General features: G+C 35.6%; 2 protein-coding genes and 2 long non-coding RNA genes across 8 annotated transcripts in view; 2 read left to right on the top strand and 2 right to left on the bottom strand.

The window, feature by feature from the left end:
* Positions 1–27,281, bottom strand: part of LOC106165417 (uncharacterized) — a 76,689-nt gene that overhangs the window by 31,013 nt on the left and 18,395 nt on the right. For both annotated transcript variants that reach the window (XM_087019109.1, XM_087019108.1), the window contains exon 6: positions 12,321–12,638. In XM_087019109.1, the coding sequence (XP_086875235.1) occupies positions 12,321–12,638 (318 nt within the window). The remainder of the gene's footprint in view (positions 1–12,320; positions 12,639–27,281) is intronic.
* On the bottom strand, positions 516–4,301 carry LOC147760144 (uncharacterized). 4 transcript variants are annotated; one of them, XR_015330806.1, is made up of 6 exons: positions 4,065–4,300; positions 3,563–3,634; positions 3,103–3,191; positions 2,673–2,767; positions 2,187–2,291; positions 516–1,805 (listed from the first exon to the last, which is right to left on the bottom strand). It is a non-coding gene; the product is annotated as an uncharacterized LOC147760144 (long non-coding RNA). The 4 variants fall into 4 exon arrangements; XR_015330807.1 differs by having other exon boundaries at positions 4,094–4,300; XR_015330809.1 differs by lacking the exon at positions 3,103–3,191 and having other exon boundaries at positions 4,065–4,301.
* On the top strand, positions 16,512–20,743 carry LOC147760142 (uncharacterized). The gene is made up of 3 exons (XM_087019033.1): positions 16,512–17,010; positions 19,925–20,045; positions 20,290–20,743. Exons 1-3 carry the CDS (start codon positions 16,607–16,609, stop codon positions 20,386–20,388), a joined length of 624 nt encoding a protein of 207 aa, XP_086875159.1. The 5' UTR covers positions 16,512–16,606; the 3' UTR covers positions 20,389–20,743.
* Positions 18,981–19,773, top strand: LOC147760143 (uncharacterized). The gene is made up of 2 exons (XR_015335681.1): positions 18,981–19,249; positions 19,633–19,773. It is a non-coding gene; the product is annotated as an uncharacterized LOC147760143 (long non-coding RNA).

Below are 27,281 nucleotides of genomic sequence, written 5' to 3'. Positions count from 1 at the left end.
CTACGTATATATAGTTTATAATGGTAAACCTATAACTTGCTTCTTGGCCCCGATTTGTGAATTTAATGCTAGCCCAGGAAGAATAAAAGCAAATGCTGTATATAAAAAAAATAACTGTTATTTTTCCAATTTATTGCCACCAACAAAGTATAATTTAACAATTTAATTAATCCATTCTTACCAAGACAAATGTTAAAAGAAAATATATATATAAATTTACAGTTTCGATATGAAAGACATTTGTGGATGGATTATGGATATTTTTTGATTAAACACTCCTTCGTTCTTTATTAATTCAATTTTTTTGTTTCTTTTTCCTGTTAGGAATCTTGTAACTGAAGTCGTAGAAGTGAATATTTTATTCACTGTGTATTTTTTATTTTACTGAGCTTTGCATGATATATAATCTACTGAGTTTAAACCTGTGAGACATATTGGGTCGAGAGTTTTGCACAGGAATTCCCACTTTTAACCAATGTCTTTGGTTACTAAAAAATTGCAAAAAACTGAAAAAGTGTATTATAAAAATATATTTATTCTCATAAAACTTATAGTACTTTTAGCATTACCATGTCACCCACAGAAAAAAGTGGTTTAAAAAAATTATAAAGAAAAAGATGCAGTTGATAAAAGGGAGTTTAATAAATCTCAATTAGGGAATATATTGCATACATACTTATTTACATACACACATTTATATAGGAGATTCATATTTCACTTAGAATACTTTGTAAACAACTCAGAGAAATATAATAAATTCAATTTTACTACCAAAATGGTGGTTCTTGCAATTATTCTGGAATCTGTGCTTGCCACTTAACCATGTGACCTTCACAGATGACTAACCTCTGATAATCTCTTCAGAGTTGGGGGAAGCATCTGAACTTATTTGTTCTCTTGGGTAGAATACTTTTTCTTGTAAATAAACAAAATTATATAAATATTTGGTCAACATTTTATCATTTAATGTGATCTATTCTTAAAATAAAATTCACACTTGTCTTTACTAGTACACAGTACAATGTACATTCATTTAAAATAAGATAAGAGGAGAGCCTCATCTTTTAATATATATTTTACAACAATCAGTAGGTTAACCATTTTAAGTTACTGTTGCACAAGTATATTGATTTCTCTTAGATAAACTGCATAAGGTGTGTTTACTGCAGGTAATAAAGAGACCTTGGGTTTGGAAGTGAAAAAAATGTTGCGAACCACCCAAAATTAATTTTATTTTAAATAACAATTTAACTGTATTCATGTATATCAATATTTTCATTACTTCACTTGCAGTGTTTTGTTCAGATCTAAAAATGATTTTCCCACAATTATATAAAAATAAGGACATAAATAATGTACAGTACATATTATACCCCTAATTCAGTGCACATGACTCTTTAACAAGTCAATCACCCAGACAACATTTTCAACACAGCATCCCATCTGCACCTTATAGAAATAGTAACAATAAAAAAATGTAATGGACCCCCCACAGTTAATGCAAAAGTTTGATTCAATATTCTTTATATATATATATATATATATATATATATATATGACAGTATATAATAGTAAAATTATTTCCAGGATTTGGTAGTAGTGGTCTCTTACAGAATTATTCTGGATCCATTATTGTTTTTGCATTAAATAACGACATGTCACAGTTATATTCACTGGGCCAGTTAAGATTCCCTTTTGCACTTGTATAATTTAAAAAAAAACTGTCACAAGTGTTGCATTATGACAAAATTAATCTGCTCTTATGCCGATAGGTATTATTTTGAAGTGGCTTTTGTCTGCAACAACTGAAAATCAAGAAAAAGATACTATATTAGTTATTAGCATTAAACATCAAACCAAAGGGACAACACAGTGACATTTCCAGACAGACAGGTGGGAAAACATGACCCCATCTATTTTGGAAGCTACAAGAGTCCAGGAATTTTAAGTGTCAAAAACTGAGAGATCCTTAAAGGCTTTTTCAGGGCATAAAAAACTTTAAAGCAATCAAACGCATTAAATTCATAAATTTAAATATTAATACATTATTGAAAATAAATATGAATACAAGCTAGAATTACATTTTTTGTATTTTAAATCTAACATCCAACTTTTACTTAATAAATAAATAAATATCATAATTCTCATTATCATTTTTTTAACAAAATTAAATTCCATATTCATACCAATATTTCTTAAAACCAGAATGGCTACATTTAGCCCATTAAAAAGTCTGGATGGCACATCTTTGTTAATTTGCCCAAGCCATATTCCAACAGGTACTGCACTGCCTGAATAAAAATTAATAATGATTCTATTAATATACCAGGAAAAAAGGAAAATCCCTACACAATGGTTTAATGTATATATATATATATATATACAAATATGTCTACACAAAAGTGATTTTGATGTTCAATACATTACGGGTAACTGTCTGTGCTGTTCATAAAATGTTAATAAATTCACATTGGGCATTTATATTTTTGCTCTGTGTTTATGTACATGGTCTGGTCATATTGAATTATGTTTAATCCTTGCTTGGGAGCTAAGTAATAAAATTTAAATCTAAAAATTATTTCATTGGCCTACAATCCCCTTGGGGACTCTTTAGAGGTGTACAAGTTTAGAACTTATATTGAAATGTGTGCTTCCTAGGTAGCATAACTCACATGTGTACACCACAGCCGACAAGTGTAGCCATTTAGTTGTTTTTCATGTTCAATGGTGACAAACTGGCACCCTTTTTTTTCTTCTGGAGAAGTTGCTGAAAATACATTACAAGAAAAATTATACCTATTAACCCAATCATAATATTGAATTGTCTGCACCTTGCACATATAATTAACATAATTTATATAAACACAGGGGCAGATGAAAGATTTAGACTGTCTTCAGGGTCTTCTGGAAGAAGGTCCGAGCTTACATTGGTGGGTATTTACTTTTTTCCTTTGGAAGACGGTCAAAAATGGAAGATGGATCGACAAAGATAATTTGGAAGACTCAGAAAATATCTCTGGATCCACCCCTGTAAACCAATTATTAATACAATACAATATATAACATTTTTTACATGACAAGACTGTTTTAATATTCAACTACCCCCAGTTTCTTGTGATAATGTCCTTTTCTTGGTCAGTATCTCCAAGGGAATTGACATAGGTGAATTTACCCTCCTTTCTTCCACAATTCTAAGCACAATAGACACAAGTGAAAAAAATAATAAGTCCTAGTCAGTTCAATATGTCTTCATGTTTAACAAAATACAAAAATTGGTGTTGGGTGGAGAATAAGTCAAATATCAGATCTAATACAGAATACTAAAATTCTCCAAATTATGTCTTTTAACTTATTTTAATACACAAACAAATGTAGCGATTTCTTTTATTAAAACAGGATTATTTTAAAATTATATAGATTTGTTATTGCCTTATGTCAAGCATATCTTATAGCAGAGTTACAGTTATTGCAGAGATAAACTGCCTTCATTCAATTTAGTAAAAACAACCCAAATCCAAAATCTAAATCTAAGAGAGTCCCATATAATGGATTGAATACTTACCAAGACAGCATAGTACGTGTCCTCATCTAATGCAAACTCTGTCACATAACATTCTCAGGTCTTTTTATATCACTAACACAGACAAAAAATTAAAATTAAAAGCAAGTGGAATTTAATTCAAATTATTCTATTCATACATTGCCATTTGGGATAAAAAACAATTATACAAACTAAATGCCACCAAACCTATACCTGTACGAAAAAAAAAAAAAAAGAAATTGTAGAAAAAGAAAAGTATTGAGAATTATTTTTTTAACATAAATAAGGAAACCTTTTTTAAAAAACTATTACATATATATCAATGTATTTTTAAAAGTGCCAGCACATTTAAAGGTGGTTAAAATAAAATTCAATTTTTTCATTGTATTATTTGAGGTTTAATTTATAACACCAACCACAAAAAACAATGTCCTTTGAGACATAATGGAAAGGAAAAAAATAAGTCAAAAGAAATATTATATATATAGGCAAAAAAAAGTTTTTTTAAAGCATATTCAGTTACCTATTCAAAGATAATATGGGTAACCTTACAAAAAATAAGTCATGTCTCCATCATATACAATCCTGAACATTACATGAAGGCTCACATGGAATGAAACACCTGTAAAAAGAATAGTAAATGATTATGTTTCTACCTCACATGACCAAATAATTCATTTTCTCTTAAAGATCTTGGAAACATCTTGATAGCTTTAAAATTTATAATATGCATTATTCAAACACGTAAATATCATATAATATATTCAAATCAGCCCGGGAGCCACCGGTCTGCCGCTAGGTGGCTTTTAACCAAACCGGAAGTTCTAGAATTTGAATTGCGTGCATTTTTTTGAGATTTATAGGGTGTCAGAAACGGTAGAATATCTCGACTACTAAGGGTATGAGAGTTTTGTTATGTATACTGTCATCTTTAGAAATAAATTTCAAATGATGTGAGATGTTCCTCGAGTTGATCTAAACCCTATTTTGTGTTCAAAAGTGAATTTGAAATCGAAGTTTTACCAAAGCTGTAACGGGAATTCAACTTTACCTCTAATGCTTGCATTTTTAGAGAACAGGTTCCAACTTCAAATTATCAGTAAGTTGTGGCAAATTTATTCAGCTTTCTGTCAATGTAAGCATGTAAGGAACTTTACCGTTATCCAGGAATGGCACAAATCAATTCACACCCGTGTATGTAAAAAAAAATCGTACTTGCAACAACCGTAAGGCAGCCTCGTTTTGACTTAGTACAATCATGTTGTAATCTAACCTCGTTTTGAATTCCCCACCCGCACAATATTGTCTATATAGAGAAGAGAAGCTTGCACAGGAAGAATGGAGGAAATATGAAAATACAAACATTTCTTTTTTTTTTTTTGTAAATAAACATTTATCTATTACATGAGGCCATCCGCTGCCAGTTTCTTTTTATTGAAATAATAATAAAAACAAAACAAACAAGACTTTTTTTATCAATTTAATTTGCTTTTTTTTTGTTACATATGAACCACTATATAACATTTAAAACATAATATCATCAACAAAAATATCAATATTGTGAAAGCCAACAGGGATTAAAGCTGATGCAAATATACATGTATATTTGTGGCAAAAATTATTTTTTACTTTATTAATTTACCTGGGATCAGAAATTTATTTCACTGATACCAGTTAGTCCTGTACCAGTCTATATTTTCATTTGAATTTATTTCTGTAAGTGTCATAGTGGTGATTTCACAGCCAAACTTCATTTAAAAACTTTCACATTTAATGATGTTACATGAATCTGTTAATGTATTTTATTCATTAGAAAGAACTGTAACCAAGTTTTAAAAGAATGTTTTCAGTTTTAAAAGGATTAAATAGCTTTATTTATGGCTTCATGATAGCTGCTTGAGCTTCTGTCATAATTGCCAAGGAATGGCAAAATGATTAATCCTGGTCCCTTTCATGTTCTTCAAGCCTAGAAAAATATTAGATTAAAACATTAAAAAGATTTAAAAACTAACATTCAAAAACACTTTTCTAACTGCATATATCTTTACACACACACAACAACAACAACACACACTAAAATCAGTATAAATAATAAACCACAATCTTGATAATAGGGAAGCTGGTATCAATCGAATTATCTAAAACAGTACTCTAAAAGTGTATCGATATTGATCAATGAGCTCATCATCAAGAGCTGAGCAGTGGCAAACATGCTAATCTTCAAATCAATTAAATTCCCATTTAAATGAAGCTCTGAAGTCTACAAACTACAGTGTTCACAACTATAATACACTAATTATTGTACTGGTACACAATATTTATAAGTTAAAACAAAGGAGGAATTTTGTTAATATAATGTTCTTTTTTTCATGAAACATTTTTCCCTCACATACTTATAACCTATGTGTTTGTGTGTGTGGGAGATTTTAAACAAAAATAAACTGTTCCTTCGAACAAAAATTTGCCTATGATGGCTATCACAATTTGAAAACATATACACAATGTTATAGCACTTGGCATTTTATGATGCACAGTATGCACGTATGTATTGCAAATGGTCAACAAATGGGGGTAAAAAATGTAATAAAACTCATTTTGACTAACAAGTTTTCCCCCATATTGATATCGTACATTTGTGCCCTGCCAAAGGGGCAAACATGTTAAAAGTCAAAATTTGTTATTCATATTTTTAAAAAGATGCTTGTGGTTGGTTTTCAATTTTGTATCTTTCACAACTATAATTTACAAGCATGTGTGGCCCCACACTCATACCATGCACACACATGCAGGGCAGATAACACTGCTTTTCACTGACATCAACATCCAACAACTATAAATCGACTTTCCCACACCTTGGACAGGGACCACAAGGAAAACACATGGGTAAATGTCCTAGCTAAGCTTTCTCTTGGGCATGATATATTATTCACTTTATGATAAAATAAAAAAATATGTTCAAGTGATATATACCAACAAATTGATACGAAAAGCTACTCACTACTTGGCAATGTACATGTATATTCAGCTTTGTAACACTGACATCTTAATTGTTATAATTGTTTTTTGGGCATTCTTGTACATGATAATAATAAATAACTGATAAATATTTTTTATCAGTTTATACAAGTTTCACTCCTTTTTCATGGAAATTTCAAAATATTACTTTATTTTTTTATTTTTTTTTTTGTTTTTTTCATCTTACTTAAATCAAAATGCAAAGAAATAGCATGAAAAGGAATATGCAGAATATCTAAAAAATGGCTTTCATATCCTCAAAAGTGACCTATCCCCCTCTCATTATATATCTATCTATACAGAATCAATTATACTACATGTCATTTTGCAAGCCATTTCTATTAATAAACAACAAAGCACAAAAAAAAAAAGCATAAGAATGCAAATACTCAATATTTTATTGTGACATTCATACAAGACATGAGGCAAGACTGCCCCCACATTCACTCTACTGTGATCGCCCCAACCACACACACTGTCATTTCATGAAGTATTTAATCTAGTTAACTTCAAAACACAAAAAAATTGCATGAAAATGCAAAAATTCAATATTTAACTACGACATTCATTCAAGATGTAACACAAGACTGCCCATGTAGTTACACTGAACATTGCAAAATATACTACCTGTCGGAAATGTAGAAAATCAATAAGTTACAGGTTAGGTTCCTACCTAAATTTTTTACCTGTTCAAAATCAAATGTCAAACTATTAAAAAAACTGAACAGATAAAGAAAAATCACTGTTATCTGCATTTGGCACAATTCAAAAGAACGTGTTTACATTTGGGTTCTGTGTGCCGCCATTTTGGAACACGACAGTAACTTGACAGAAGATTCAGTGAAACCGATACTTAAACACTACTTTGGTATATAAAACATAGCTTGAGAATATACTTTATCGTTCTGTCAAGTGCATTAGTAAAATTATCAACATGTCAGCGTATAAACGTCTGTTCATCTTACCTGTCTCTATGCCTGCTTCTCCCGCCAAATCTGTGTAGGCCGCCGCTTCAGGTTTTGAAAACGAGGCCAAATCTAAAGTTCTCCAAAATAACCGTCATATGAGCCGGTGGCTCCCGGGCTGAATAGGACCTTCTTTGCTGTCAAGTTTACCGCTATTTTCAGCTTAATATGTCTACGTCATCATTTTGTGAATGGGAATACAGCGCACCAAGTGGTATGAAAAATAACTAGTTTTCACACGAAGCCCTCTATTGGCAAAATCCCCTAGCCCATCTTAGAATATTACTTCCATTATCATAAGCGCGCTAAAAACAATTGTTATTCAACACCGATGCGACAAACAAGTGAGTAGCGCGTCCGAAGTAAAGAAATAAAATTTATCTATAAAACACTGCTCTGGCAGTAACACATGCCAATCCTAAAAATCATACCTGTAAGTTAAAAATAATAATAAGTAACACAGTTTTCTTTTCATAATGTTTGCAGTAGCAATGCAAAAATATTGTTGTCAAATTTGATGTAACATTACATAATAAATTATAGAATAATTATCACCAATTTTTGATTATTGACAATAAATAGCATGGACATGTAGAAAATTTGATTACCATTTGGCTTCATGTCCATGGGAGCACCGAGTCCCACAATGAATATGCCAAATAGATAATGAATATTTCACTCAAATGTATAACTTCCAGAAAAAGAAGCCAATTAGACTGCTTTTCCAACTCATTCTGCATTTAAGTCCTGTGTTTCTTTTTTAAAGGTTTGACAGTCATAACACGGTTTTCCCATAATGGTCATCATGGCAGCAGCACCAAAATTTGTCTTTTCTTCTATTTAGATGCAACATTACATAATGCTTTTAAAACAGCATAATGACCATCAATTTTTAATAATGGAATATTAGTAACATGGACATTCAGAAAATGTGACAAGCAAAGGTCTTCAGGATCATGGAACTTTAAAGTCACACCTTGAAAATGCCAATAAGTGAAAAATTAAATTTTCACAAAAATTGTTTTACTGCCAGAAAAAATTACCAAACAGACTGCATTGCCTACTGAAGCTATATTTTAGTCCCATGTTTCTTTCCTGTAAGTTTGAGAACAGTGAGTGACATGATTTTCCTTAATGGTCATCATGGGAGCAGTGCCCAAAATAGGGGTTTCTTCAAATTTTGATGCAATATTACATAATGATTAACAGCATAATAACCATCAATTTTAATAATAAAATATTAGTATCATGGATATTCAGAAAATGTGACTAGCAAAGGTCTTCAGGACCATGGCACTTTAAAGTCACATCTTGAAAATGCCAAAATGTTAACATGACAGCACTTTTCTGAAATGGGTTTATTTCCATTTTTAACACACTTTTTTAACATAAAACAAAATTAACAGTTTACTGCCATTTTTATATGACCAACTAAGAAAATTGATGAGATGGGAAAAGTATCAATAGAACAGTGTTAAATGTCCAATTTTCTCCATTCTGAGATTCTGAACATAGTGGATGATTGAATCTGACAAACTGCAATGATATGTGTTTATTTCCATTTTTGACACTTCATTACACAATACACAATAACAAATTTACTATCATTTTTACATAATCAACTGACAATGTTGTAAAGATGCAGGAAATGTCAAACAAACACTTTTACGCATTTTATTAGTTCAATAATGAGACTATTAACATGCCTAAGAATTGAATCTGAGGAAATGTGAAAAAAAAAGCATAACTTCTAAAATAATGGCCCGATTATGCTGATTTTCATACTCAAGCTATGTTTTAGTAAGATTGACCACTCCTGTGAGTACAATGACAATTGGCCAATCTGTTTTTCTTATATTGTGTTATCAGTGTTGCATATATGCTGAAAAAAAAATGAAAAAACAGCATAACTTCCATAAAAAAGGCTCTATCATGCTGATTTTCGAACTTGACCTGCGTATTATAAATACTCATCAGTTCTGTAAGTTTCAAACCAAAAGGTAAAACCGTTTTCCACTTATTGTGTTTACGGTGTTGCATATATGCTGAAAAAAGTATTTCTCCATGGCTCACAGCAGCTTTTGCCCTGGTGAAGTAGATGTGTACCGAAACGTCCCAGTCTGCCATGCATCCATCCATGTGATGCTTTTGGGATCCGTGATCGGCTATGCATCCAGTGCAGAACCTTCCTTGTATGGACAGTAATTCAGTAATTCTTCACAATGAACTTCACGTAGATGAGACTAACTAACGCTACATCTGCCTCTACGTCGTTCTCTGCCCCGAACATTTTATCGTCGCCAGTTTTGGACTCGGAACTAGTCGATGTCGGAGGGATTACGTGCCTCATTTATTTCAGTTACTTTGGTCAGCAGTGCTTCCCATGTGCTTTTATCAATTGTTACATCGTATATCGGAGCATAAGCCTGACTTACTGGTTGGTAAACGATCTTCAACAGCAATTCCTCCTTCTCGATGTCGTACATCACCTGGACGCCATGGTTTTCTCCCACCTGCTGGTCTATTTCAGTGTCCTCTTTCATAGCAGCTTGAACAACAGGTACAATCTGTTGGAAATCTTGCCATGCCTCTATCAACAGCCGAATCTTGTTCATTGTATTCAATTCGCTGAAGACAATCAAAGCAACCCCTTGCTTGCTCTGACAAACAGTAATCATGAGATCATCACTGAGTTTGAAGAATCGAGACATTATGCTGGTGGAGTGTATGTACACTTTATGTCAGGATTTATACTGATATAGTCAAATAGCTCTTTCTCTTCTGCTTTTATAGAATCTAGTGACGTCATCAAGTTACCACGGCAAAACATAAACAATCAATAAACATGTCCATATACGTCATCATATCGCCATAGCGACGCGTAAACAATCCTGTGACGTCATCAAATTACCATGGCAACCCGAAATCAATCAAGGAACATGCCCAGACTCGTCATCAAATTGCCATAGCAACGCGTAAACAATCCTGTGACGTCATCAAATTACCATGGCGACACATAAACAATCAGGAGACGTGCCCAGACTCGTCATCAAATCGCCATAGTGACGTGTAAACAATCAAGTGACGTCATCAAATTACCATGGCGACACGTAAACATGCCCCATTGTACGCTATAATTTTTCTTTGTCCTGTTACGTCATTAAAACAAAAGGTTTTACGTCATTTAACGTCATTTTCTTTTGTACGCTGAAGTACCTTCTAACTACTAACAAGACAGCACTGTTCTGAAATGGGTTTATTTCCATTTTTAACACTTTTTTAACATAAAACAAAATAAACATCTTACTGCCATTTTTATATGACCAACTAAGAAAATTGATAAGATGGGAAAAGTATCCATAGAACAGTGTTAAATGTCCAATTTCCTCCATCCTGAGATTCTGAACATAGTGGACGATTGAATCTGACAAACTGCAATCATATGAGTTTATTTCCATTTTTGACACTTTATTACACAATACATGATACCAAGTTTACTATCATTTTTACATAATCAACTAACAATGTTGTAAAGATGCAGGAAATATCAAACAAACACATTTACGTATCTTATTACTTCAATAATGAGACTGTTCACATGCCTAAGAATTGAATCTGAGGAAATGTGAAAAAAACAGTATTACTTCTAAAATAATGGTACGATTATGCTGATTTTCGAACTCAACCTGCATTTTAGTAAGATTGACCACTCCTGTGAGTATAATGACAATTGGCCAATCTGTTTTTCTTATATTGTGTTATCAATGTTGCATATATGTTGAAAAAAGTGAAAAAAACAGCATAACTTCCCTAAAAATGGCCCGATCATGCTGATTTTCGAAGTTGACCTGCGTATTATGAATATTCATCAATTCTGTAAGTAACAAGCTTATCGTGTAATCGGTAAAAGTGCACGGAGACGACGACAGACGCAGATGACGGCTATATGTACAGACACATCTGTGTCTGTACATTAAAATGGGCCAGCAATCCGCTCTGAGAATAAACCCGATTCACTGTAATTCAAAATCACTTCAGGATGAGTACGAGCTGATAAATGGTTATGAAGAGCGCGGATGCTAGGAGTTGTGGTGAAATGAAGGCAGAAACCCTTTGAAATACTATTGATGAGAAAAATTACCTTATGTGTATCATAACCTTGAAGTTCACCTGTAACTGGAAATGAACTATTGGAGCTGGGAGAAAAATTTGTAGGCGGGGTTTTGGAGACATATGATTTTTCAGATAAGATCCCCGGCAGGGCTGTCAACAGTGTTGTATTGACATGGACTAAAAGCACATTTTCCCCTTTATTAAAGGCAAAACAGATGCCTTCACGAAAGGGAAGTCGAAAGGGGGGGGGGGGGGGGGGTATTCATGGTTGCCACTTTTAACCCAAACTCAGGGATTACTTTTTCCCACATGAGCAGTGTTGTCGCTCGTAATTTGCGAAAGGCGTCATCTTAAATACGCCAAGGATTAGCATCAGGTACTGTAGCGTACTTAATTCTCTAATAGTTGAACCGAAATTAAGTAAGTTTTCAGAATCATATGGAAATGTTTGTTAGAAATTCGCTGAAAAAAACAAAAAGGCATCAATCCATGTGTAAAGGGTAATAGGCAATTTCTGCAAATTTCATCGACTGGACCTTGATAGCGAAATCATCATTATGTTTGGAGGGAAGGAGTCTATCAACTCAGTGTTCCAATTTTTTGTTTCAGTTGGAGTAGAATAATAGCTCATAACGGAATGCCATCAGTTAAATGAATAGGTAGAGATGAAGTGACATGACTCTCACCTGTAAAAACATTGTCGACCAGACTGCTGATACTGGGTATTTGCTGTTGAACGTTGGTCTCTTGCAGGGAGGAGCCAGAAGAAGTAGTAGCGCTCGGAATATCTGTGTTTGATGCATTTTGATCAGCAATAATGCTCTGTGTCAACAAATCGTCATTAACCGGTGAAGTAGCCGTTGATTCTGTCTCAGAAGAAAGTGCGGTGGTGTCTCTCGGCTTCTTTCCACCAGTAGCCAATTGTCTTTTGCTGGAAGAAGAGCACACATTGGAGGCATCCAACGTCCTAGACCGCCTACTCCTTGGCCTTGGTAACTTGGTAACTTAAAGACAAAGGAAACTAATAGGACCACACAGAGGTAGCTTAAGGTACATATGGCAAAATTTCCTGACCTGGTAATTCAAGTAAGTAAACGGATATATGAGATATGCATAAAAATATACACATATACAAGGAACATATGCATCCAGCATAGGCCCAATGAATAGCCTGGGTGGATATGCCACGAGCCATATCGATAATAAAATTGATCCTAGAGCAAGTAATTACGAGCTATCAATAAGGGTTACTTTCAACATAAAATGTTTACATTAATATAGAGGATACAGATAAAAATATATGGACAAATTTACTTTTGAAGGCAGACTGTATGGGTATCAAATTGTACCTGATATTGTTATAATCATATTGAACCCCAGAAAGGTATAATGACAAGGTACTGCAGTAGTGTATTTAATACAAAAATGAACAGACCCTTTATGTGTTTGGAACTTACCAAAATGCTTATTTTTGCCATTCCCAGTGTAAAGGACATAACCTGTCACCCCTACCATATAGTATAGTCCACACACCCCTATTAATAAGTCTCAGAAGGCAACTGTGCCTACGCGTATATCTACTAGAACAGTTAAAAAGCCTGTATGTCTTAAAGATTTTGTTCCAAAGTGATTTTGTTCATAGCAAGTCAAGTAATGTTTCTAACTTGAACTTCGTGTTGTGCAGATACTGTTCATTTGTTGATGTTGAGGGACAACATAAATCATAAAACTCAAAGTTCAAACTGACATTTATTACTGTTTCAACTTAACTGATGAAAGTTTCATCAATTCTTTATCAGGATTCTGCATATGAACATTTGCTTTACATGAACTGAACTGTAACTGTTGAGAACTGAAATAGTGTGTGCATTACTGTAAAATGTTTGATATTGTTTCTATTGCACATTCTTTCTTTGTTAAGCTTTATCCTCAAAAAAGGGGGATGTTACACTACTGTGTTTACTGTGTAGTGACCTTGACCTTGTTATTAGAATAAAGCCCCGGATGTTGAGTTCCAATGGCGCTTGTGTCACTTCTCTCTCGCTCTCTCTAACTTCGAGTATGCCTCTACAATCTGTCGTCTGCATACATCGAAACAGAAAGCCATAGCCCGTAGTCATGTTAGTAGCAGAAAAACCAAAGTATCAGTCAGCAGTGAGAAGGCCAGGTTAGCAGCAAGAAGAAAACTATTAGAGGTAGAGGCAGCAGCACTGAAGGCACAGCAGCTAGAAAAGGAGGAGATGGAAATTAAGTTAAAGCGGGAATTGGAAGATTTGCAGATGAGACAGAGGAAGGCAAGTTTACGTTTAGAGGCAGACATTTCTATCACAGCAGCAGAAGAGGAAGCATTAGAGCAAAAGGCACCAGACAGTTTACTCTCTGCACGCCACAGTAACCAGAGTATTAGTGATGACCTCACCAGTGAAAACCTTGCTGAACATGATGCAGTTCAACCAAATTCCCAGGAAGAAATAAGTGCATGGGTTGAAAGTGTTAAGCCAGAGGAGTGTGTACCTAGTGCCATTCAGATACAGCAGAGATTAATGGACATTGCACTCTTACCTAAAACAGAGATGAGCAGTTTTGATGGCAACCCACTGAAATATTGGTCTTTCATACGTACATTTGATAGTGTGGTAGAAAAAGAAACTATTGACTGTGCTTCAAAACTTTTGAGGTTAGTTCAGTATTGTTCTGGAAAAAGCAAAGAAAGTGATTGAATGTTGCTTAGCTATGGAGCCGGCCCTGGGGTATAAGAGAGCAAGAGACTTGCTGAAGCAGAGGTTTGGAAACTCTTTTATTATATCCGAAGCTTGGATAAAGAAGGTATCCGAAGGGCCGTACATAAAACCCAATGATAAGTTGGCATTAAGAGACTTTTCTGATGATTTACAAGTATGTCTAGAGACTTTGAAGGCAAGTGATCATCTCCAAGAAATCAACACCCAGTCAGCACTTGTTAGAATAGTAGCAAAGTTACCAGCTTATCTTCAGTCCAGATGGAGGAAGCAGGTCTTAGGGATACACAGACAGGACAGACAACCCACTATAGAGGACCTCTCTCAGTTTGTCCAGGATGCAGCTAATGAAGCAAATGACCCAGTTTATGGTAACCCCTTCGATCAACAGAAAACAGTTCAGAAAAGCAGGCCAAACAGAGGTCAAGACAGGAGCTCCAGTTACAGTGCTACAACATCCAGTTTCCAGCCACAGCAGACCACATCTAGGCCAGAAACTGATAAGATTTGTCCCCAGTGCAGTGGCCGTCATTCTCTTTTTGGTTGTGATATATTCAAAGGCATGAAGGTTGATTTGTACGTTTGAACAGGCTGTGTTACAATTGTCTTAACCCTGGTCATGTTGCACAGAAATGTGGTTTAAAAAGAGTCTGTTCAGTTCCAAACTGCGGAAAAAGACACACAAAATTTCTCCATATGCCAGTGCCAGGTTTCCAAGGAGGAGTTGCAACTAACACATCATAGAGCACCTCTAACACAACCCAAGGTAGCAGTGGTTACATAGGTCAAGACTCCCATCCAAGCAGCAAGATGAGCCATAGCAGAGTTGTTTTACCCATAGTTCCTGTGACAGTCAGAGGAGTCGACTCGCCAATTGAGGTAACAACAAATGCTCTTCTTGATAGTGGATCTACCCATTCATTTTGCTCTGTCGAACTATGTAGAATTCTACAGATTAGAAGCATCACCAGCACCACTATGTCATTAACCACACTTGAAAGGGCCAACAGTAAAGCGGAGACTGCAGTGGTGAGCTTGGAAGTCAAACAAGTTGGAGGAAGTGATAAAGTGTTACTACCACGTGTATTCACCAGAACACAGCTGCCAATCAACATAGAACACATGGCAACGCCCACAGACATAAGGCAGTGGTCACACCTCAAGGATCTGCAAATACCGCCTGTAGATGTTAAGGATGTTACTATGCTAATTGGTCAAGACAATCCTACAGTTCTATTGCCACATGAAGTACGACATAGTTGTTTGAATGAGCCATATGCAATTCTCAGTTGACACAGACATAGTTGATCATTCTTTACATTTCTTTTCTGATGCATCAGAAACAGCATATGGAACAGTAGCATATCTTCGCACCGTCTGTAAAGATAGAGTATATTGTTGTTTATTGATGGCCAAATCAAGACTAGCACCAATCAAGAAAGTGACAATACCAAAACTAGAGTTAATGGCAGCGACATTATCAGTGAAATTAAACCACGTGATACTCAAGCACATTGACATCAGCGTTTCAGAGTCTGTTTTTTGGACAGATAGTGCAACAGTACTGAGATACATAACCAATGAAGACAATCGGTACAAGACCTTTGTCGCCAATCGAGTGGCAGTAATCAGAGAAGGTTCACAGCCGAACCAGTGGCACTATGTGGATTCCAAAAGCAACCCAGCGGATGACGTTTCAAGGGGACAAACAGCAGACCAACTTCTCCATAACAAGAGATGGAAAGAAGGGCTAAGTTTCCTACGGAAAAATGAAGAGCAGTGGCCAAGTTTGCCAGGTGACACATTACATGCAGACAACGACATGGCTCTGGAAGTGAAAGTCACCTCACATGTGACTCAGGCTCAGAGATCAGAAGACACGGCTGTTGACAAGATAATTCATAGGCAGTCTTCGTGGTATAGACTAAAAAGAGATGTAGCTTGGTGGTTACGTTTCAAAAACTGGCTAAAAGCTTAAGTACAGGTCAATGCAAGTAATGACAGTGGATCACTTACTGTTGATGAGTTACAAAGAGCCAGTATTGAAATCATCAAATATGTACAGAGACAAGCATTCAGCGAAGAAATAGCAGCACTCAAGAAATCAGACCCTACCAATGCCAAATTGAGACAAAAATCTGCATCGTCTGAACCCTCAGCTGTCAGAAGACGGTGTACTTGTAGTAGGAGGAAGATTGACTCAAGCTCCAATACCACATGACGCCAGACATCAAATGATATTACCAAGACATCACATAGCTGATTTGCTGATCCGACAGTTCCACATTGATTCAGGTCACTCAGGTAGAGAATGTGTTTTATCAATGACAAGGGAACAATTTTGGATACTAGGAGCAAGAACAGCTATCCGCAGAGTAATTAATGATTGCTACATATGCAGAAAAAGACAATCTCCCTGCAGCACACAGAAGATGGCCAATTTGCCTGCCAGCAGAGTCACACCTGGAAACCCGCCATTCACATACACAGGAGTCGACTACTTTGGATCATTCCACGTTAAACAAGGCAGAAAACTTGTGAAGCGATATGGGTGCATTTTCACTTGTTTAACCATCAGGGCTATTCACATTGAGATAGCACATTCACTGGATACCAGTTCATTCATAAATACCCCTTAGCAAAATGAAAAGTGTGCAGCACATGTGCTGCAAATGCACTGCACATGTGCGACATGTGCGGCACACTCAAGAGTGTGCAGTAGACAGCTTTGGGGAGTGTGCAGAAGTGTGCGATAAAAATTATTTCTTGCTGCACACCTACTGCACACTTCTATAAGTATAGATAGTGTGCAGAAAGTATGCAAGAGACTTGGTATTTCAATAGAAGCATGCGGAGAGTGTGCGATAATCTTAAAATTTGATCAAGAGTACGCAACAAGTGTGCAGAAAATGTAATTTTTCTGTCATGAGTGTGCAGAAAATGTGCAAGACACTTGGTTTTTCAACAGCTGTGTGCAGAAAGCATGCAATAAACTTACAATTTCATCAGGAGTTTGCTATATGTGTGCAGAAAACTCAAATTTGTCAGGAGTGTGCAACAAGTGTACAGGAAACTTAGAAATTTTAAGTTGTGTGAGTTGAATATATACAACAAGCTTTTAATTTTATCAGGGTACTGTATGCTATTTTAGAGTAAAAACCTTATCATTTGATTATTTTAAATGTACCAATACAAGATACATGTATATGCAATGTTATTGACAATTACACAAACAAAATACTCCAATACACATTTTACTTTATATCCGTCAATTAGAAATAATCAATGCTTATATAAAATTTTAATTATTATCATATATAAGTGGCAAGTACACTATGATTAATAATACACTACTGTGAGCTATAGTGGGTATTTATATCGCAGGTAAGAGAGAAATCCAGCCAAATTAGTCCAACAAACAAATCAATAACATTATGTAAAGCTAGTTATAAATTGTACATGTACTGTTCTAACAATTAAACTATGCTGTTTACCTCACGCAAGGTATGAGAATAAGTCAAGGGCAATATAAGTTTAACAACATCTAATAGAAAAATGCCTAATCAACCCTTTAAACTCATTCACTAAATCACAACTTTTGCAATGCTATGCCCACCATTAAAAAAGATTATTATCAGGATGTATAAAAAACAGTCATGAAATCTAGGGTTGTGATAAATTAAACATGGCTCCTACTAGTATAATCTTGACTTTGCTAGTTAATTTTCACAAAAAGATAAAAACACAGTAAGTGTATTTTTACTATTTTACGTGATATTTACTAACATCTTCTATTATATTGAAAGTCAACCTTATCTAGTCAGATTTTAATCTTGTTTATAGTCAGATTTTACTTGACCTTGGCTGTTTTAAAAAGTGTAATTTCAATCCACCCTAATATATATAATGTAATGTAAAAGTAAGTGAACATAAAGGGTTTAGTACTGTCCCTCATAAAGGGTGGGAAACAAGGACAAATTAATATTTTAAAGATACATTTTATTATAAATCATGCTCAATCACACTTTAAGCCTAGGGTTTAACAGTCAACTGATGTTAGAGAATGCCCTACTCCACCAACCACAGATTCAACAACTGTGAATTTCTTTTGTTAGCCTGACACCTATTATTAGGTCTCTATTCCTGCAGCTATTGTTGTACCAATTACAACAACCACCTATTTGGTGTTATCAGATGTGTGGTATCCTGTCTAAGTCTTTGTTTATGATACAAGCAGAAAATGAGTGAAGGCTGTTTACTATCAAGCCAGTTTTAATTCAGGAGCATAGTGGAAAAGTACAGAGTGTAGAAAAATTGGATTGAAGAAGGTATGTATTACAGTAATGCATTGGATCATTTGGGCATCTAATCAAATTGAAAATGAGAAAATTGATCTAATTTGTAGTATACATAGTTAACATTATATCTATATTACATTAAATAAGTTATAATTTATAATGTGTACTTCTCTTTTAGCCAACTAAGAAATGAGGTTATAGATTGCAATCACTGTTTAGTCTCTTCATTTCTTATAAAACTATGATCAATTGCTCACAATGTTTTTTCAAATGCAGTTGAATCTCAAAAAAATCTGTCTCTTACTGTGTTACTTGAACAAATGGACATTTGTTGAATAATTGTTTATTTCAGGTGATCCTAGAGAGTAGACAACATACAGAAGCTGGCATGACATGGCCGGAAGGGACGCTTTGCTGTGAATATCTAAAGTTGGTGGCTCATCGAAACACTCACAAAGTGTACCAAAAAGTCAAGTACCTTTGTGATAAAGAAGTTACTAGAGAGTTTTTTCAGCCCACAAGAACTGTAAGCAACAGTTTCTTTTGTGAAGGATTTTCTAGTTGAAAGAGCTGTGCAGAGTAAGTTTTAAAAGAGAACAACACTAACTGCAAGTTGATTACATCATTCAACAAGTATATGTTGAAAATAAGGGAAAAAGTGAAAGCAACCATAAACCCTCAGATTTCATACATAACATAGATGTGTGAGGAATATATATAAAGTTTTCTTCAAAGCAGTTTTAGCATTTTTTTTTTTAACTATCCAAGACATTTTTCTGCCTACCTTTCTACCTATTCTTTATATGAACAATAAACACTTGAACTTGATTGTAGGACTTCTCAAACAGTAATGTGTATATTGACGGTTTTTTGTCCTCCACATGGATGTTAAAGATTTGGATGTTAAGCATTGTGCACAGTGTGGTAAATTTGTAAGATTTTATGATATACTCTTTTTTTAGATGGACGGAGCAGGACAGGATGAGTAAAGAAGAGAAATGTGGCAGAAAGACGTAAAGAAGAGAAATATGGACATGGCTTGGAATTTGCTGATTTTGTTCGATTTTTTAATTTCATTAATAAAGCACAATATATGACTGTAATTTCTTGTTTTTTGTTGATAAACAGGTTAAACTATACCTGTTGGCACATGTTATTAAATGTAACTCAGAACCTGTCTTTGTAGAATTAATATTAACTAATTGAAAACAAGTGAATAAAATTTAAATTGGTGTCATAAAATATTTAAATTAGTGTGCAAGAAAGTATGCAAAAAGTGCGCAGGAGGTGTGCAAGAAGTGAACAAGAGGTATGCAAGACGTACGCAGGAGGTGTGCAAGATGTGCGCAGGAGGTGTGCAAAAAGTATGCAGAAGGTATGCAAGAAGTACGCAGAAGGTATGCAAGAAGTACGCAGGAGGTATGCAAGAAGTGTGCTGGTTGTGGTGTAGGGGGTGTGCAGTAAGTGTGCAGGAAATGTGCAAGGAGTGTGCGGGAGGTGCGTATTTTACCATGCAAATGAGGCGTGCTGCACATCCGCAGAAACCCTTACTGTGAATCTGCTGCCCATCCACAGAAACAGTGTGCGGGAAGCTTTAAATTTGCTATGGGACATTACAGAGGTTCATCAGTCGAGGGGGCATCCCCAAGGAGATCAGTTCAGACAATGGCACAAACTTCACAGGTGCAGATAGGGAGCTGAAAGAAGCAGTACAGTGATGGAACCAAACAAAACTAGGTGAATTTTTCAGACAGAGAGAGATTAAGTGGAACTTTAACCCACCAGCAGCATCACACATGGGTGGATCATGGGAAAGACAGATCAGGACAATTCGTAAAATATTAAGTGGAGTCATGAGAGAGCAGACCTTAGATGACGAAGGACTCTCTACACTTATGTGCACAGTGGAAAGCATAGTGAACAGTCGACCACTAACATATGTCTCAGATGATCCCAGAGATCCAGAACCGCTATCACCCAATCATTTGCTACTTTTACGTTCAGGCCCAACACTTCCACCTGGTAGATTTCAGAAGGAAGATATGTACTGTTGTAAAAGATGGCGTCACATACAGTACCTTGCAGATTTGTTTTGGAAACAGGTGAGAGAATATTTGCCATTATTACAAAGCAGACAAAAGTGGATTACTATAAAACATGATTTACAGATTGGTGATGCTTTAATTGCAGACAACAACACTCCAAGAAACATGTGGTAAATAGCAACAGTCATTAAAACTTTTCAAGGGAGAGATGGACATGTAAGATCTGCAGAAGTACAAACTGTCAACACAACTTTGATGAGGCCCATAACCAAGTTGTGCTTATTGGAAGAGGTCTCAGAATGCAGAACTGTATGATTTATAGACTAAGAGACTTAAGAGACTGTTTCATTACTTTTGCTTTATTATGGACTGTTCAGAGACTATGATAACATATGTTAATTGAATTTCAGTTATTATTCAGTTTATGTTAAAGTCAGAGACTTTTATAACAATGGATTTCATTCATGGAAAGGATATTCATGGAGGACATTTAAGATATGGAAAGTGATCAATGAGGACAATAATTCATGGAGGTTACCATGAAGGACATTGGATAATGTAACATTAATTAAACAGTGGACATTGTGTTACTTTGTTTAAGATTGACATTTAAGGAGTATAGTTAACTTTAGATGTACCATATAACTGATATGTTTATATTATAAAATGTACTTCATACATAGAATTAAGTTCTGTCCTTTAGAAGTATATTAGGTAAATGTTCAATTTATAATCTCACATTTAAGGGGCCGGTGTAAAGGACATAACCTGTCACCCCTACCATATAGTATAGTCCACACACCCCTATTAATAATAGACACTGCCACTTACCACTTAGCATGAGTAGTTGATTAGACAGACAGCTTAGATGCAAGCAGTTGAATTTATGCAGACATCCAAGAAGATAGAAATTTGTCATACAAAAAGAGGACAAAAAAATTGTAAGTTTCATGTACTTTGCTTTTAACAACTGTCATTGTCATCAATTAATATTGAGTGAACATTTAGTTTTAGGTAAATATATTGTGGTATTTACAAGTCTCAGTAAAATTTGGGTGTGGACTCGTGGATAATTTCAAAAGAAGTGTCATTTTTCTTTATTATTTAATGTATTCACTTTATTTATATATATATTTATTTATCTGTTTGTTTCTTTATATCTATATATAATGTGCTCTAGGGTTTTTGTCAGTTATTTAAGCATTTTTTTCTTTTATTTTATTTTACAGATTTGAACCATACACACATAAGTATCGTCACACAAGTTTGTGTAAAGAGACAATAAATCAACCATATGAGTACAAATACAGTCTTCTCTTTTGTATGAAGTGTAACCCGTCGCACCCAGATTAAAAAAAAATCTTTTATATATTAATGATTTACACTTAAATAAGTTTTTTGTTGTGTACCTGGGCCCGGTTTCATCAAGGTGTCTCTCTATATTAGCGAAATATACTACACGTGTTATGACAGATTTAACATAACTCAATTGAACTCGCCATGTGCTTCTTCCATATACTTTCATTTATTACCACGTCATTCACCAGGTGGTGGCCATGGTCAAGACGCAACCAATCGGCAGCCACGTGCATTGGATACAACATTCCTCCCAGCCTTTATTTATTTATTTTTTTTTTAACATGTTAACTTAAATGAAAAACAGTCTGTGTCAATTAATCTTTAAATGATCTGGATCTGATGAATTTCTCAGTTTTTCATTTTGTGTAAAGTCAACACAGTCACACATCTTAGGTGCTGTATGCTCTGATATCTATTCTTAAAAACAAATGTCAATTAAAGTCAATTACATGGTAGCTAAATCTAAAAAGTTTTCCTCAGGACAGCGATCCGCCTTCATCCTGATTACACATGTACTAGTAAATTATTTTAGATCTTTTTTTCTTTTCTCTCAGGACAGCGATCCGCCTTCGTCCTGATTACACATGTATTAATGATCTGTCACTTCAATATATAATCTTTTAAGTAATCTGGTTTTCTGATTGTTCTCTTTGGTCTAGTGCTAATTGGTTCATCAATATGATCCCTGTTCTTCTGTTGCTTTGGTATTTTCTCCCCATTTGAATTTTCATTATGTATCAAATTATCACCTAAGTTTGGAATATCCTGTGTATCCATTGCTGCAAAGTCACTTTTCACTGTATTATCACTCAGTTGCAATTCACATGCATCATCTTGTATTCTCATCTTATTTGTGCTTTCTTTCAAGTATGAGTCTGCTGGAATTGTCATTACGTCATCTGCTGTGTTTATAACACTGTTACATAATTTGAATTGACTTGCATCTCTGCAGATTGTTCTTCCATCTGTGACTCTTCTGGCTGTGACTTGAGAACCATGTATTTCCATGACAATGTAAAATATCGGTTCATATGGCGTTGTGAGTTTGTTTCTTTTGTTCTGCTTAACTAGAACATAATCACCAGTAATAAGTGCATTTCTCTTAGTGTTCGCATTCTCTCTCATCCTGGATTTATGTTTGTATTTATCGTCTGTTTTGTCAATAATTTCATCTCTCTCATTTCTGGTCTTGTTTGGTTCTTTAAAATCTAATCTTGTTCTAACTGGTTTGTTCCACATTGCTTCATAGGGTGTTACTCCTGTAGCTTGATGCGGTGTAGATCTGTATGCAATCAGCATTTCTTGAATTCTGATTCTACTCTCTACTGCATTTTTCCCTTGGAAGTTGGAAATCTGTTCTGTTTTATTTATCATCTTCATAAATGCTTCCGCTTCTCCATTGGCTCTTGGATGTAAAGGTGTTACTCTGTGGTGTGTGAAACCTTGTTCTTTGGCAAACTCTGCAAACTCTGTGCTGTTAAATGGTGGTCCATTATCTGTTGTTAAGATCACTGGAGTTCCATATGTCGCAAATATGTGAGTAAGAGGTTCCTTTATGTCACTGAATGATGTTGATTTCACAGTCTCTACTACTGGATATCTTGATCGTTTGTCAACTAGTACCAAGTTATAATGGCCATCGGGGTAGGGTCCCCCATAATCCATAGCCACGTTGTGCCATGGTTCTGTAGGGATTTTCGTTGGCTTGATTGGTTCTTCTTTATTTTCTTTTGTTGCAACTTTACATTCATAGCATTGATCACATATATCTTCTATCATTCTGTCCATCCCTTGGAACCAGTACTTACTTCGCAACATTCTCTTGGTCTTTGTTTTCCCTAAATGTCCAAGCTTGTGACCAAGTTTGATAACTTTTCCCTGAAGTTTCTCTGGAACTAAAATCCTGTCATTTCTGTAAATGAGTCCTTCAATAACACTAAATTCGTCTCTCATATGCCAAAATGGTTGAATGTCCTCATCTTTTCTGTACAGATTCCAATCTCCTTTTGATATTCTCCCTTCCAGTTTGATAAGAATTGGGTCAGTGAGAGTTTTTTCTGCTATCTCATCAAGAATCACTGCATTTTCAGATTTGACCATCCATTTGATCATCTTCTCTGTACTATCACTACCCGTCTGTGGCAGTGGATGGCGGGACAGATAATCGAGTGGGTCTGCTTCATTCTTCCCTGGCTCGTATACCACTTCATAATCAACATCTTGTAAGTCCATTACCCATTTCTCTATTCTCGGCGGCAATTTTGCTTGCACTTTGTTGAACATGGGCACTAGTGGTTTGTGTGCAGTGATGATCTTGAACTTTGGTGCACCCTGTAGATATATTCTCATCCTATTCTTTGCCCATCTTATGGCCAATGGGTCCTTTTCAGTTTGCGAATACTTCTTTTCTGTATCTGTTAATGCTCTGCTTATGAACTGAATGGGTTGAAGTCCTTTGTCTGTTTCTTGAAACAGTCCTGCTGACAACCCTTCATTGAAACTGGCTTCTGTTCTCAGAATTGTTGGTTTGCCTGGTTCGTAGAAGGCCATTGTTTTGCTACTGCTGATAGCTTGTTTTAATTTCTCAAAGGCTTCTTTTTCCTCATCTTGCCAACGGAATTTCACATCTTCCTTCGTCAGTTCTCTTAAAGGAGCAGTCAGAGACGCATAATCCTCTATAAAGCTGGCTAGGTAGCCGCACATTCCAAGGAAACTGCGAACTTCTGCTTTCTTTTCTGGTGGGCTGCATTCTTTTACTGCTCTCACCTTGCTGGGATCCGCTTTCAGTCCCTTGCCTGTAAACACATGTCCAAAGAACGATATTTCTTCCTGGGCAAATTCACACTTCTCTAAGTTGAATGTAATGCCGAACTCTCTTGCTCTGTTTAATACTGTTTTAAGTGTGTCATTGTGTTCTCTCCCTCCGATTAAAATATCGTCTCTTTGGTTCAAACAGTTAGGTATGTCACCAAAAATTCTTAACATGGTCTCATCAAACACGTCTTGTGAGCTTTTTGCTCCAAATATCAATCGCTTTGGACGGTAGTTCCCCCAAGGTGTGCTGAATGTGACTAGCTTCCTGGATTCCTCATCAATACTCAACTGATGGTACCCGGATCTCAAATCAAGTTTGCTGTATGAAGCATTTATGAAGATGATAAATTATTACAGAACAGATTTCCAACTTACAAGGGAAAAATGCAGTAGAGAGTAGAATCAGAATTCAAGAAATGCTGTATATACTGCAGTCACGTAAATGGTAAGTGAAGTCTTCAATTATCGGTGCTTGTACACAGCGACTTCTTTTCATGCCTTGATTGGGTATCCTCATATCAATGCTTGCACGGATCATGTGTGGTTCTAGCTTCCCAAGAACTGAAGTGTACTTGGGTTTAGGTTGTACTATGAGCGGTGAACACCATGTTATTGCTTCTCCTTCAGGGACTTTCTCATAAATACCTTCTTCTTCCCCTTGCTCTAACAATTCTTTTAAAGGGTCTAAGAGGTGAAAAGCTACATGTCTCGGTTTCTGAGCAACTGGATTGACATCTGTCTCCATTCCAGTTTTACTTCAATGGGTGCTCCTGACTTAGGGTCTTTGGCATGCCCGATACCTGTGAACACATCCTTGTATTCATCTAAGATTTTCTGAACATCTGTTTTGTCTTCTTTGACTACTTTAATCTTCAAGTCATTTTCTTCTTTAAGAGAGCCGTCTTCCCTTATTTCCATCATTCCTAAGTCTTCTAGTGTTTTTCTGCCTATCAGTGGTTTACACCCCAAATGTCCCTTGATGACAATGAATTTTGAGATGGTCCCCCGTGTGCTATTCTGAATGGTCACTGGGCACTCACCTAGAACGATTAGCTCTGATTGTATAGTTTTCAGTTTTTCTTTCGATGGTTTCAGGGTTGTGTCTGATCTTCTGCTTAGATGTTTGAATTGATGTCCATCCATTACATTAGTGGCAGCACCACTGTCTGGTTCACACTCACATGTAATGTCATTTATTCTCACCTCTATTGTCTCTCCCACATGTTCTTGTTTGATTCGGTGGACATGCACAGTTTTTATGAAATCCCCATTGTCTGATTCAGAGCTATCTTCTAACTCTGTTTTCTTCACCATTTTTCTGCCTCTGTATGCGGTTGGCTTGTCACTTGGTTTCTGAGTTTTGCACACTTTCTGGAAATGATTCCACTTGCTGCATTTAAAACACTGTTTTCCACTAGCGGGACATTTATCTCTGTTATGAATTTGTCCTCCACATCTAGAACACTGCAATCTTGAGCTTGGATTAATGGGTTTTTTCATCAGTTGCGGGTATCTTCTTTTAGGTTTGACGCTGACTCCATCCGAGATTTTTGCCACTTTAAATTCATTTCTCATATTGTCAACTTCTTTGTTTAAATCTTCTTTCTGGCTCACTTCTTGGATTAAGGTTTCTAAGTTCCAATTTCTTTGAATGGCTTTAGTTACGATCTGTTTATCATCCATAGTCTGAATTATCCTTTCTAAAATACGAGCGTCTGCATTCTCACCAAAATCACAATGTTCAGCTTTTTCTCTCAACCTGGCAGTGAATGAAGCTATGGTTTCTCCTGGGATCCTCGTTGTTTTATTGAATACATATACACTATGCATTTTATTTTGCTTCGGTTTATAGTGAAGGTTCAGTTTTCGTACCTCCTTCTGGTATGCACTTTCTTCATCTTCAATTACTGGAGGATCTGGTAAGTATTTTATTTTGTTTCTTATCTCTTTCCCACCGGAACACCCTAAGGCAAGTTACCTTGTCTGCTTCTTGCACTTTTTGCAACTGCATTTCTTCTTCGAATTCCTCCAGCCATGTTTCCCATGCTGGTCCGGTATTTAGTCGATTTTCCGGTGGATTAAACGGTGTGACGTGCAGAACAATTCCTGCCACGTGGATGTATTGAATCGGGGGTCTCCCTGTGCCATGTTAGTATTTCTATTTCTATCCCGTCCTCGTCGCCAATGTTATGACCGATTTAACATAACTCAATTGAACTCGCCATGTGCTTCTTCCATATACTTTCATTTATTACCACGTCATTCACCAGGTGGTGGCCATGGTCAAGACGTGACCAATCGGCAGCCACATGCATTGGATACAACAACACGTACAAACGCACCACCCACACACACACAAACACACACATGAATGCGTGCAGAGCGGTGACAGT

Source organism: Lingula anatina, chromosome 8, assembly GCF_051362555.1.
Source record: "Lingula anatina isolate TDL-2025a chromosome 8, LinAna3.0, whole genome shotgun sequence".
NCBI classification, from domain to species: Eukaryota; Metazoa; Brachiopoda; class Lingulata; order Lingulida; family Lingulidae; genus Lingula; species Lingula anatina.
The sequence above is the reverse complement of the archived record's forward strand: the minus strand, read 5'-3'. Positions and strand labels throughout refer to the sequence as shown.